This window comes from Gracilinanus agilis, chromosome 2 (genome assembly GCF_016433145.1).
Source record: "Gracilinanus agilis isolate LMUSP501 chromosome 2, AgileGrace, whole genome shotgun sequence".
NCBI classification, from domain to species: Eukaryota; Metazoa; Chordata; class Mammalia; order Didelphimorphia; family Didelphidae; genus Gracilinanus; species Gracilinanus agilis.
In genome coordinates this window covers 302,605,409-302,618,364 of record NC_058131.1, presented here as the reverse complement: position 1 = coordinate 302,618,364, position 12,956 = coordinate 302,605,409, and the positions used below count along the sequence as shown (strand labels likewise).

The 12,956-nt window shown below is 35.9% G+C and overlaps 1 protein-coding gene across 1 annotated transcript in view; it reads right to left on the bottom strand.

The window, feature by feature from the left end:
• ITFG1 (integrin alpha FG-GAP repeat containing 1) overlaps positions 1–12,956 on the bottom strand; it is a 262,800-nt gene that overhangs the window by 245,917 nt on the left and 3,927 nt on the right. The window contains exon 3 of the mRNA XM_044659729.1: positions 4,685–4,830. Within this exon, the coding sequence (XP_044515664.1) occupies positions 4,685–4,830 (146 nt within the window). The remainder of the gene's footprint in view (positions 1–4,684; positions 4,831–12,956) is intronic.

The window sequence follows — 12,956 nt, the reverse complement described above, 5'->3', positions numbered from 1 at the left end:
CCCTCTCTCACAGATGACAAGCAATTTCACTGGGTTATACACATATTATCACTCAATTCCACATAATTAATTTTTGTAACAATGTTTTAAAACCAAAACCCCAAATCATCTACCCATAAAAACAAATGATAAATCATGTTTTCTTCTGGATTTCTACTCCCACAGTTCTTTCTCCAGATGTGGATAATATTCTTTCTCATAAGTTCCTCAGCATTGTCCTGGATCACTGCATTGCTTTTAGTAGAAGAGTCAATCACATTTGATCATTCCACAATGTTTCAGTTACTGTGTATAACGGTCTCCTGTTTCTGCTTATTTCATTCCACATCAGTTTATGTAGATCTTTCCAGTTCTTATAGAAATCAAGCAGTTCACCATTCCTTATAGCACAATTGTATTCCATCACCATCATAAACCACAATTTGTCCAGCCATTCTCCAATTGAGGGATGCCCCTCCCCTCCCATTTTCCAACTTTTTGCCACTACCTTTCCCATTTTTTTTTTTTTATCTCTTTGGGATACAACCCCAGTAGTGCTATTGCTGGACCAAAAGACATGCATTCTTTTAAATCTCTTTGAACACAATTCCAAATTGCCTTCCAGATCAATTCACAACTCCACTAGCAATGCATTAGTGTCCTAATTTTTCCACATCCCCTCCAACATTTATTATTTTCCTTTACTGTCATATTGGCCACTCTGTTAGGTGTAAGGTGGTACCTCAGAAATGTTTTGATTTGCATTTCTCTAATCAAGAGAGATTTAGAACATTTTTTCATATGATTTTTGATAGTTTTGATTTCTTCATCTGAAAACTACCTATTCATATCCCTTGACCATTTGTCAATTGGGGAATGACTTGATTTCTTATAAATTTTACTTAGTTCTTTGTATATTTGAGAAATTAGACCTTTGTCAGAGAATTTTGTAATAAAAATTCCTCCCCCCAATTTGTTGCTTTCCTTCTAATTTTGGTTGCATTGGCTTTGTTTGTACAAACCCTTTTTAATTTAATATAATCAAAATTATTCATTTTACATCTTGTAATGTTCTACATTTCTTGATTAGTCTTAAATTCTTTTCTTTCCCATAGATCTGACAGGTATACCATTCCATGTTCACCCAATTTACTTATAATAACACCCTTTATGTTTAAATTATAATAACACCCGTTATGTTTAAATCATATACCCATTTTGAATTTATCTTGGTATAAGGTGTGAGATATTGCTCTAAACCAGTGGTTCCCAAACTTTTTTGGCCTACTGCCCCCTTTTCAGAAAAAATATTACTTAGCCCCCTGGAAATTAAATTTTTTTAAATTTAATAGCAATTAATAGGAAAGATAAATGCACCTGTGGCCATCACTGCTTCCCTATATCGCTGCAGCACCCACCAGGGGGCGGTAGCTCCCCACTTTAGGAATCACTGCTCTAAACCCTTTTTTTGCCATACTATTTTCAATTTTCTCAGCAGTTTTTGTCAAATAGTGGGTTCTTATTTCAACAGCGAGGATCTTGGGATTTATCGAACACAGGATTGCTGAGGTTATTTACCCCTAGTCTATTCCATTGATTCACCCTTCTATCTCTTAGCCAGTACCTGATTGAACTCATTTTTCAAAGATTAATAAACTCCCACACCATCATACTCTGTCCTCTCAATGACTCTGAGCCCCTGTGGCTATCATTCTAATTGCTGTGCTGCCTGTTCCCATATTCTCATTCCCATCAACCTAAACTCTATCCTCTCTGTGCACCCTCCACCAAATTTCTAAGTTCCTAACCTCTTTCAATGTGTTCTTTGGGAGCCTGCTCCAAAAGAAACGAATTTGCTTTGATCTTAAATCTTTTTCCTCATCCTTCTATCCTTTTGAACTCACCAAAATCTTGCTCCCCAAGGTGGGGAAGCTGGAATAATCCTTGTTCCACATTGCTACTTTCAATCAAATCTAGTGGCTCTTTCTCAGTTCTCATACTTCTTGCCCTCTCTATAGCTTCTGACACTATTAATCACCCTTTCCAAGATCAAATAAAAAATGCTCTGTTTGTCATTCAAAGTCTTTGATAACCTCCCTTTTATCTTTCAAGTCTCTTACATGTTATTGCCCTGCCATATATTCTGCAATCAAGTGGCACTGGTCCCCTTGTTGTTTCTCACATAGAACATTCCATTTCCTGACTCCACCTTCACTGCCTATCCCCCATGCCTGAATTTTCTCCCTCTACCTTCTGATCTCCCTTGCTTTCTTCAAATCCTAGCTAAAATCCCACCTTTTGCAAGAAGACTTTCCTAATATTCCTTAATACTAGTGCCTTCCTTCTGTTTATCTCCAATTTATTCTGTTATATACTTTGTTTATACATAATTGTCTGATATGTTGTCTCCCCAGCTCAACTGTTAGCTTTTTAAAGAGTTCCAGTCAAATTGACTTTCTCTCCAGGATATTTCATTTGCCTCTCACAACATGAAGACTTTCCGAATTTCATCAAATTACTAGTGTTCTTCCTCCCTAGCTGTCTTGTATTTATTTTCTTTATATTTATCATGTATACTAATATATGTACTTACTCCCTTACCCAATAGAAAATAAGCTCCTTGAGAGTAGGGACTATTTAAATCTTTGTACCTTTAACTTCAGCACTGTAAGTGCCTAGCAATAAATTCCTGTGCATATAAGACTGCTTTGGGGGAATCTAGTGTAGCAATGAAGTGACCATTATCTAAAAGGATACTTTCTGTACTACATCATTATATGCAAAATCCCGGAGGTTGTGGTCATGCTTAGTTATACTCTTGATCAAAGTTCTTAAGTCTTTAAAAAAATTTCTTTTACAATGTTAATACTACTATATACTGTTCTCTTGATTCTGCTCACTTTATTCTCTATCAATTCTTGTCTTCCCAGGTTTGTTTGAAACCATCTTTTTCATGTTTTCTGACAACATAATAATATTCCATTATATTTATAAGCCATAATTTGCTCAGCTTGTTTCCCAATTGATGGGTACCTTCTCAGTTTCCAGTTCTTTGGTATAACAGTACGTTAGCTCCAATTTCTAAGTATAACGTGACATTTTTCCTTGCCAAAGCCAGCCCTTATAATTCTATCATTAATTCCATCCTCTTTAAATTGAACTGGTCCATTTGATAATTTTTCTATTTTTCCATTTTCCTTTATTTGCTGGCTTTTTCGTTGTTGCCTACAAAAAAACCCAAGTGCTCCCAATGGTTTAAAGTCTTTTAGCTGACACTTCTACTGCCTCATGAATTTATCCTATTAATCTTTCTTTCCTACTAACATTTAAGTAAAAGCAATTACTGTCCTCGCTGCTTTGATTTTCTCCACTTCCATTTGCAGCCCCTGTGATCTTGACTTCTGTTTCTATTTGCCCAATATTGCTCTCTCCAACATTATGAACCATCAATTAATTTATAAGTAGTGATCTTTTCTTTGAAGCTTTTGATATAGGTGACCATCCCTTCTTCCTGGGACACTCTCTCCCCCCTCAACTTTTCTGATATTTCCTCTTTCTTGATTTTCTTCCATTTTGAGTGATTTAATTTTGCTTTTTAATTTTTGGGCTTTTTTCTACTGCAGATGACACCATTCCTTTAGCAAACAAAGTTCACAACCTCAGTCATCCCTGACTTTTTAATTCTCTTATTTTTGGTTTCCAATCATTTACCAAGTTTTGTAAGTTATATCACTGCATCTCCCAAATTTGGCTAACCTTAATCTCAGGGCTCCATTACCTCTTGTTTAGACTATTACAACTCTTAAGAGGTTTCCCTTCTTTTAGTCTCTTCTTTCCCCATTCCATCTTCCATGTATCTGCCAAAAATAATATTCTTAATGGACAGGTATGACCATACTTCTCTACTCAACATCTTCATTAACCACTCGCTGCTTTAAGCATAAAATACAAATAATTCTTGCACTTGGCATTTTAAGAACTTTCATATGCTAGCTTTTGGTTTTCCTAGGCTTATATTGCTCTTCTTATACTTTATGTTGCAACCACTGCTGCACAAACTCAGCTCTTTATGTCCTATTTTCTGTGCTTTTGCAAAAGATATTTTTCAGGTTGAAAACAAAAAATACCTAGTTTATATATCACCTTATTTAGTAAACTTTTCTGACCCACTTGATCCTCTAGTTAGTAATCTTTCTTTTTTCAAACTGTTTTGTATTTATCTGTTTAGATTTTTAATCTCACAGGAGAATATAAGCTTTTTACTTATTGTTTCTCATTTGCCTGCATAGTCCTAGGATCCAGCTTAGTGTTTTATCTACAATAATTTGATAAATGCATCTTGAATCAGATTAAACTAATTTAAGCAAGAAAATTACATATAATTCAAAATATTTTAATACAATTTTTCCATCCAACTGTACTCTATCCCCATAGTCACCAATTTCCTTTTTCCTCTTAGAACCTGATATTATTTTTTAAAAAGTGCAATCACTTATCACTTTGTCCAGAAAAATAGAATGAGCACTAAATGAGGAAAAAAGTAGTAACTGCTATTTAACTCTTACACACACAATTAACTACAACTATAGAAATACACATTTATGAATTGAGGTTAAAATCATATTTCTATTATATTTAAGTACACTATTTCCTGCAATATCCACTGACAAATTAAGGCATTAATATGTGATATAAATATACTTACTTAATGTTTGATTTTGTCCCCAGAAGATAACAACTAATAACTCATTGTTGACATGATTTATGGGAAGATATGTTAAGAGGACATCCATTTGTGAATCTCCATCATAATCCCCAGGAACTACACTTGTTATCAATGAACTTTGATTCCTACAAAAGAGTTTAAATTTTTTGGTCAAAGCATATTATGGAATAAAGCATCCATATTTCCTGTATTTTGAAATATCATTCATGCAAAATATAAATTTCTTTGTTATATATGCTCCAAAGAATAATTATATAGTTCTAAGAAAATAGGCTTATAAAATTAAACAACAGTTATAAGAATTAAAACAAACCTGGGCTGCAGGGGGATGGGAGGGTTTGGGTGGGAGGGAAAGAACATGAAACTATGGGAAAATATTCAAAATTTAAAAAAAATAAAAATTAAACCTGGATCCTAAGTTCAATTTTATGTTTAAGCATCAGTTATTAAACTTAAAACATTTATATGATGCCTTATTCAAAGATATAAGAAGATAAATGGGTTTCGTCTAATTTGATTAAATTTGATTCTATAAGGTTAAAATAAAACTAAGTTTCTGCTATGGCAAAATACTATCCTTAATGAAATGAGTAACATAAAAAAATGGGTAATGGTCTCTGCCTTTGAAGAACATTTTTTTTTCTTGTAGAGTAGTGAGGAAGAGAATAGGAAAGGGAGAGGCAGGAAGAAATCAAGAATTTACTAAGGTGGCATCAGGCCCAGGGGGGAATGATAGAATTTTGATAGGAGAAGACAGAATGAAAAGTATTCTTACCAGAAGGAACAGCTTAAGTGAGACATCAAATGTCTGGATGTAAGAGTATGCAGGTCAGATGAAAGAAAAATGAATGGTTCAGGTTGACTAGAATGCATAATTTAAGAATTGAGTGATATAAAGCTAGAAAGATTGATTGGGACCACCTCTTGAATCACTTTGAACATTATATTTTAAAAAATATGTAAATATATAAAAATGAATTTTATTCTACAAGTAAAGAGCCATGAAGATTCATTTAATAAGATAATAAGGACACTGAAGTATGGGAGTGATGTGATCACAGCTGTACTTTTGGAAAATTAAAGAGGAAGAAAGATAATAAAATAGTCCCTTCTCTTAGTAAAAAGATCCAGGAAGACACTACAGGGGTACAATATTGTATATATAACTGAAGCATTCATTTGATTGCTCAGTTTTAATACATGTTTTTTAAAATTTATTACACCAAAGGATTCATTGTTTGAAGGGGGATAGTTTGGGGTATGATTACAATGTAAAAACAAAAAGCATCAATATAAACATTAAAAATATTAAAATGAAAATTAGCTTAGTAGTAGACTACAAGGGCAATTAACTAGAAATAGGAAAACTATGCATAGTAAGAGGTTGTAACAATAGTCCAGATAAAGGAAATGAGAACCAAAACTAGGAATGTAAAAGGGGAAATGGAAATGAAGGGATTGAGATGAGATGCAAACAATAGTGAAGAAGTCATGTGTGGAAGAATAAGTACCAAAAAGGAGCAAAGTTGGCCATAAAGATACAGACCAAAGAGTTTTCCAGTCATCTTTTTGAGTCCATGATAGGACATGAAGATGCCAATGGAAATTTTGAGTAAAGAGAGATAATAAAGTTAAGGACAAAATCTTTGAAAACAGTCAAATTTAGTAACTAGGTGACAAACAGAGATATAGCAAAGAATATAGAGAAGTTGCTGCCAGAAAGATGGAAGAGTAGGAAAACAAACAGAAGCATACAGTAAACATTTTAGAAGCTGAGTATTTCATGGTGTGATGACTGTAGTAAAAAGGTGAATGAAATTTATTGAGAAAAAGTATTAGGATAAAGGCAATGAAACTGGACAATTAGGAGATCACTGATAACCTTTCACTAAAGTGTAGTTAAAAAGCCAAATAGCATGGGATTGAGGGAATGAGTACAAGAAGAATGCAGAGGCAGTGAATATAGACCACACTTTTAAAAATTATGATCATAATACCATATTTAATTGTAGTAATTTAAGATTTATAAAGTATTTTCCTCCCAACAACCCTGTAAATTGAATCAGGTAGTATTTTAATATTTCTTTTTTTACATGTAATAACAATTTTCAACGTATGATTTCCAAAATTATAAGATCCAAATTGTCTCCCTTCCTACCTCCCCTCCTCCCTCTCAGAGATTGTAAGCACTTTAATATTTCTTTTTTAATAGAAAAGGAAATGAACACACGGAGGTTACATGATTTGTCCAGATACACAACCAGTTAAATAGAAAAGGTCCTCCAACTCTTAAGTTCAGTGCTCCTTCCATTGTACTATGCTGAGTGGTATGCTGATAAATGTTAATTCTTAACCAATTTTCAAAAAAAAATGCATGCATAATACATTTCCAAATTTAATTTGCATTATTAAATAATTTGCGTTCCTCCATCAGTTTTTTAAATCTACATAATCAACAAGTGTTGATTTTTGGCAATTCTGAGGTATAAATGCTCATGTTGAAAATTTCATAATTGGTTTATGGGAATTGCTATGAGCTGGCTCTAGTATACAATGCTTAAGGGAAGAAATAGTTTGTGGGGACAGCTGGATGGCTCAGTGGATTGAGAGCTAGGTCTAGAAACGAGAGGTCCTAAGTTCAAATCAGGCCTCAGACACTTCCTTGCTGTTCAGCCAACTTAAACTATTATTGCCTACCCCTTACTGTTCTTCTGCCTTGGAACCAATACAAAGTATTGATTCTAAGACAGAAGGTAAGGGTTACAAAAGGGGGGAAGAAATGGTTTGACAACTGGATGGGGAAGCAAGATCAAAGGAATGGTTTTTAGGGGATGGAGAAGTCATTCCCTTGGGATAGACCTGTCAGTGAAAGTGAAGGAACTATTATAAAGAAGAGATTAAAGATGAGAGGATAAGACTAGAGGTAAAAATAGATAAGTTATTCTTGTAGAGGCTTAGGGATATTTCCCACACACACAAAAGAGGAAAGGATTTAATATTTCTTCTTCATTTTAAAGTCTGTATTTAAGTATTTGGGTTTCTGTAAGAATTTTAGCAATCCACTCCTTGAATTTTCCCTTATAACATCTACTTTTTACTATGATGGACTAGAATAAAATTGCCAGTTATTAAGTTTTCATCATGAGCATTTACATATCAGAAACTGGCATTATTGCAAATGAGGGCTGGATTCATTGTTTTGTTGATTGTCTAGACCAGTGATGGGCAAACTTTTTAAAGAGGGGGCCAAAGATAAAGAAATGCTCATCTGTCAGTCTGTTTCTAAGGCAACTCTTTTGAACTTTCATTGTATTGTATCCTGCTCATTGTATTCGTCAGATTAGGAATAATATAACCTGGCTGGATAGAACATTTCAGGGGACCCGCCTTTTAGTTTGCCTGTCACTGGTCTAGACTTAAGAAAGTGATGGAGGGGGAAGCTGGGTTGATCAGTGGATTGAGAGCCAGGCCTAGAAACAGGAGGTCCTAGGTTCAAATCTGGCTGCAGACACTTCCTAGCTGTGTGTCCCTGGGCAAGTCACTTAACCCCCATTGCCTAGCCCTTACCACTCTTCTGCCTTGGAGCCAATACAAAGTATTCACTCCAAGATGGAAGGTAACGGTTTAAAAAAAAAAAGTGATGTAGAAAAAGTTAATAATGCATATAATTAATAATAATAATAAACTTAAAGTGTGGGGAGATGGTGGTCAAGGTAGTGGTGGTGGTAGTTTGACCTGTCTGATGCATGTTCTTTACTATCTCTCCCCTCAATCCCCTGCTATTTCAGATAGGCTGGCTTGCCTGTCCTGTGAGTGGTAACTGGATGTCTGGCAAATGATGGGGATGGCAAGCTCCTTCTTCAAGGAGCCATCTCCCCACAAGATGGCTGAGAGAGTTGGGTTAGAAGAAGAACTTGTGATTTTGAGAAATTATTTCAGTCCTAGGGTTCTTGTGTCCATTTGTTTGTAGTAGTTGATGTAGGTGTTGATAAAGAAGGTAGTCTCCTTCACAATGACTTCTACCCTCAATGATGGCTATGGGGACTGGTCTGGAAGAAAGTCTAGTGGTCTGGAGGACACAACTATTCTCAAGGTTCTTGTGGTAAGGTGTCTCCTTTAGGTGCTGAGGGAAGATGGTGGTCATGGTGGTGGTGGTTCAACTGGCCTGGCACATAATAATTCTTGCCTCTCCCTTGGGATGCTTTCCTGCTTCAGTTAGGCAGGCAGGGCCTATGTGGCTTCATTTCCCACCCCCATCCCCACCAAACCAAGACAACTTAAAAAAAAAGTTTTAGATCAATCAGCAAACATTATTCAAATGCCTATTTTCTCTTTCTAACTTCACCCACCCATCATTTCCCTCATTACTACCCCTTTTCCTTTCTTACTCAGAACAGAATACTTCCTTTAAATCAATAACTAACTTATTTGAATTATCAACATATGAAGTTAACCAGCTTCTCATTCAACTTCCCCAGTTTCAACTGGTCAATAAAATAAAAATTGAGGTGGAGGGAATCCCCCCCCCAAATGCTTTCTGATTCAGCTCTATTGAACAAACATTTAAGAACCTACTACCTTAAAAAAAATGTTTTTAAACCTACTAGTTAGTCCCAAAATCACCACTATTAGTCACAGTAAGGTCTGCTACATAAAAAAGAAAGGATGCAGCAGTCCCTTCTCCTTCAATCCTTCAATCCATACCTGCCCATCCCCTGAAATACTCTGACCTCCCAAGTCATTAACTTCTTCAGTTCCAATGACCTACACTTTCATTACACATACCCCACAAACAGGATGACGGTGACACTGATTTTCAGTGTGAGCTCTGTACTCATTCCTCTACTCTCAAAATCTCTTGACATCATACCTTCTTCTCTCCTCCCTGACTCCAGTCTCTGGTGAAAACTTCATCTTTCTCCTTTCCAAGGTCAACTTCTCTATCTATGTACATACTATACTTGACTCCCTTCTATCTTCTACAAGAGATTTCTCCTATGATCATCCCTTCTCTCTAATTTTTAAACTCTCCTTATATCCAGGAACAACATAAACCCTCACTATACCCTAACATCCTTCCAAGCTGCAGTCCTCCCTATTCAAATGGTTACCATTATAGATCATTATAGATCATCACCCCTTACTTGGATTATTGAAATTTTCTTAACTAGTTTTCCTGCATCATGCTTTTCCCCTCTCCAATTCATCTTACTAACATAATTTTCCTTAAGTGCTGGTCATTTCTTTTTTCTTTTCTTTTTTTTTTTTTAAACCCTTGTACCTTGGTGTATTGTCTCATAGGTGGAAGAGTGGTAAAGGTGGGCAATGGGGGTCAAGTGACTTGCCCAGGGTCACACAGCTGGGAAGTGGCTGAGGCCGGGTTTGAACCTAGGACCTCCTGTCTCTAGGCCTGACTCTCACTCCACTGAGCTACCCAGCTGCCCCCTAGTGCTGGTCATTTCTACTCAATAAACTCCAATTGCTCCCCTTAGTCTCTAGGATCAAATATAAATTTCTCTAATTAACTTTTAAAGACTTTCTCTTTCCTTTCCTTTCAGAGCCAAACTCCTAAAAAAAGTTATTTCCTTTGCCTCCACTTTCTCATCTCACTCACATTTCAAACCTTTGCAATCTGATTACCTACATCATCATTTAACTGAAAATTTTTCTCTCAAAAGTTACCAATGACTTCTTTTTTTGTTTTGTTTTGTTTTAAAACCCTTACCTTCCATCTTGGTGTGAATACTGTGTATTGGTTCCAAGGCAGAAGAGTGGTAAGGGTAGGCAATGGGGGTCAAGTGACTTGCCCAGGGTCACACAGCTGGGAAGTGTCTGAGGCCAGGTTTGAACCTAGGACCTCCTGTTTCTAGGCCTGGCCCTCAATCCACTGAGCTACCCAGCTGACCCACCAATGACTTATTGTCAAACCTGATAAGATTTTTCTCATTTTTTCCCTCATCTCTCTATAGAATTCAATGCTGTCAAAGACTATCTTCAGGGTTGCTCTCTGATTTGTTGGGGAATTTTCCTTTTTTTGGTTTGTTTTTATATTTGTTCTCTTTGATACTTCTGTATAAGAACTCTTCAGTATTAATCACTAGTTCGTCTTTCATCTTCTGCTCCCCAACTATAAATATAATCTAAGTTTCTTGTCCTGAGTTCTTTAATCTTTCTCTTGGTGAGCTCATTAAGTCCTATATATTTATGCAGCTAACTTCCAGATCTACATATCCAGTCCTAGTTTTTCTCCTGAGCACTTTTTATACAACTCTACTTGCCTACTAGACATTTCAAACTGTATGTCTATTAGGCACTTTAAACAACGTATCTAAAACAGAACTCGGCATATTTATTCTTAGGTCTTCCTATCCTCTGAACTTTCCTAAGGTTTAATGGAATCAATATCCTTCTAATCATCCAGGTTGGTAACCTTGCCATTGACCTTGACTTCCCTCTCTTCTACATCCCACATATCTAATCAGTTGTCAAATGTCATTTCCAACTTCTACACATATCTTGCATTCATATTCAGCTCTCTACACACATAATTACCACCCTAGATCATATCTCTATCACTTCTTGGTTGAATTATTGAAACTGCTTCTTAACTAGTTTTCATGCTTCAAGTTTTTCCTCTCTCCAACTCATCTTACCAACATGTCACTTCTACTTAAACTCCAATGCTTCTTCTTTGGTTTCTAGACTCAAATATAAGTTCATCCTATTAACTTTATTTGTTTTTTTAATGGCAACAAAACAGTTTTATTTTCCTAAGGAGAAACTCCAAATATTTATACAATGAGATCTCACAAGATATATATCATGTGTGTTTTAAATATAAATATATATTCCCTGCATTTTGCAGTAGAGAAACAGATGCTCAGGGAGGATGAGAGAGATCTTTCTTTTTTTAAAAATTAAAATAGGGGGCAGCTGGGTAGCTCAGTGGAGTGAGAGTCAGGCCTAGAGACAGGAGGTCCTAGGTTCAAACTCGGCCTCAGCCACTTTCCAGCTGTGTGACCCTGGGCAAGTCACTTGACCCCCATTGCCCACCCTTACCAATCTTCCAGCTATGAGACAATACACCGAAGTACAAGGGTTTAAAAAAAAATAAAATAAAATTTTTTTCCACGTTTACAAGATTCATTTTCTTTCCCTCCCCCTCCCACAGTCGACAAGCAATTCTACTGACTTGTACAAATGTGATCACTTGATACGTATTTCCATATTATTTATTTTTGTTATAGAATGATTTTTAAAAGCCTAAACCCCAAATCACATACCCATATATACATGTGATCAGTGAGGTCATATGTTTTGCTTTTGCATTTCTACTCCCATAGTTCTCTCAATATGGATAGCATTCTTTCATATAAGTCCTTCAGGAGTGTCCTGGCTTGTTGGATTACTACTAGTAGCAAAGTCCATTACATTGGATTGTTCCACAATGTTTTACTTTCTGTATACAGTGTTCTCATGGTTCTGCTCATTTCACTCTGCATCAGTTCATTGAGGTTCTCTCAGTTCATAAAGAAATCTTCCAGATCTACAACCCTTATAGCACAATAATATTCCATCACCGCCATATACCACAATTTGTTCAGCCATTCCCCAATCAAGGAATGACTCTTCATTTTCCAGTTTTTTGCCACCATGAAGAGTGTGACTATGAATATTTTTGTTCAAGTATCTTTCCTCATGATCTTTTTGGGGTACAAACCAAGTAGTGGTATTGCTGGAAAAAGTGTATGCATTCTTTTAAAGCCCTTTGTGCATAACTCCTTATTGCCTTCCAGAATGGCTGGATTAAGTCACAACTCCACCAGCAATGCATTAGTGTCCCAATTTTGCCCCGATTCCTCCAACATTTATTATTTTCCTTTAATGTCATATTGGCCAATTTGCTAGGTGTGAGGTGGTATCTCAGTGTTGTTTTGATTTACATTTCTCTAATTATAAGAGATTTAGAACACTTTTTCATGCGCTTATTGATAGTTTTAATTTCTCCCTTATTTAGTAAACTTTTCCCCTCTTACATACCTAAACCTAAAGAGTGTCCAATGTAGTGCAGTCCCAGCTCCTACATTTCTCACTTCTGTGTAAATGGTCTGTTAGAGATTGTTGAGGCAAAATACTAGGGTAAAGGAGGGAAAGGTATGCTGACAAAGATTTCATGAGGAAGTAAATTCTTGAGTGGGTCCAGAGCAAAGCAGGTTGGTCAGTCAATGTACCCTATTGGAATTTGGAGGCT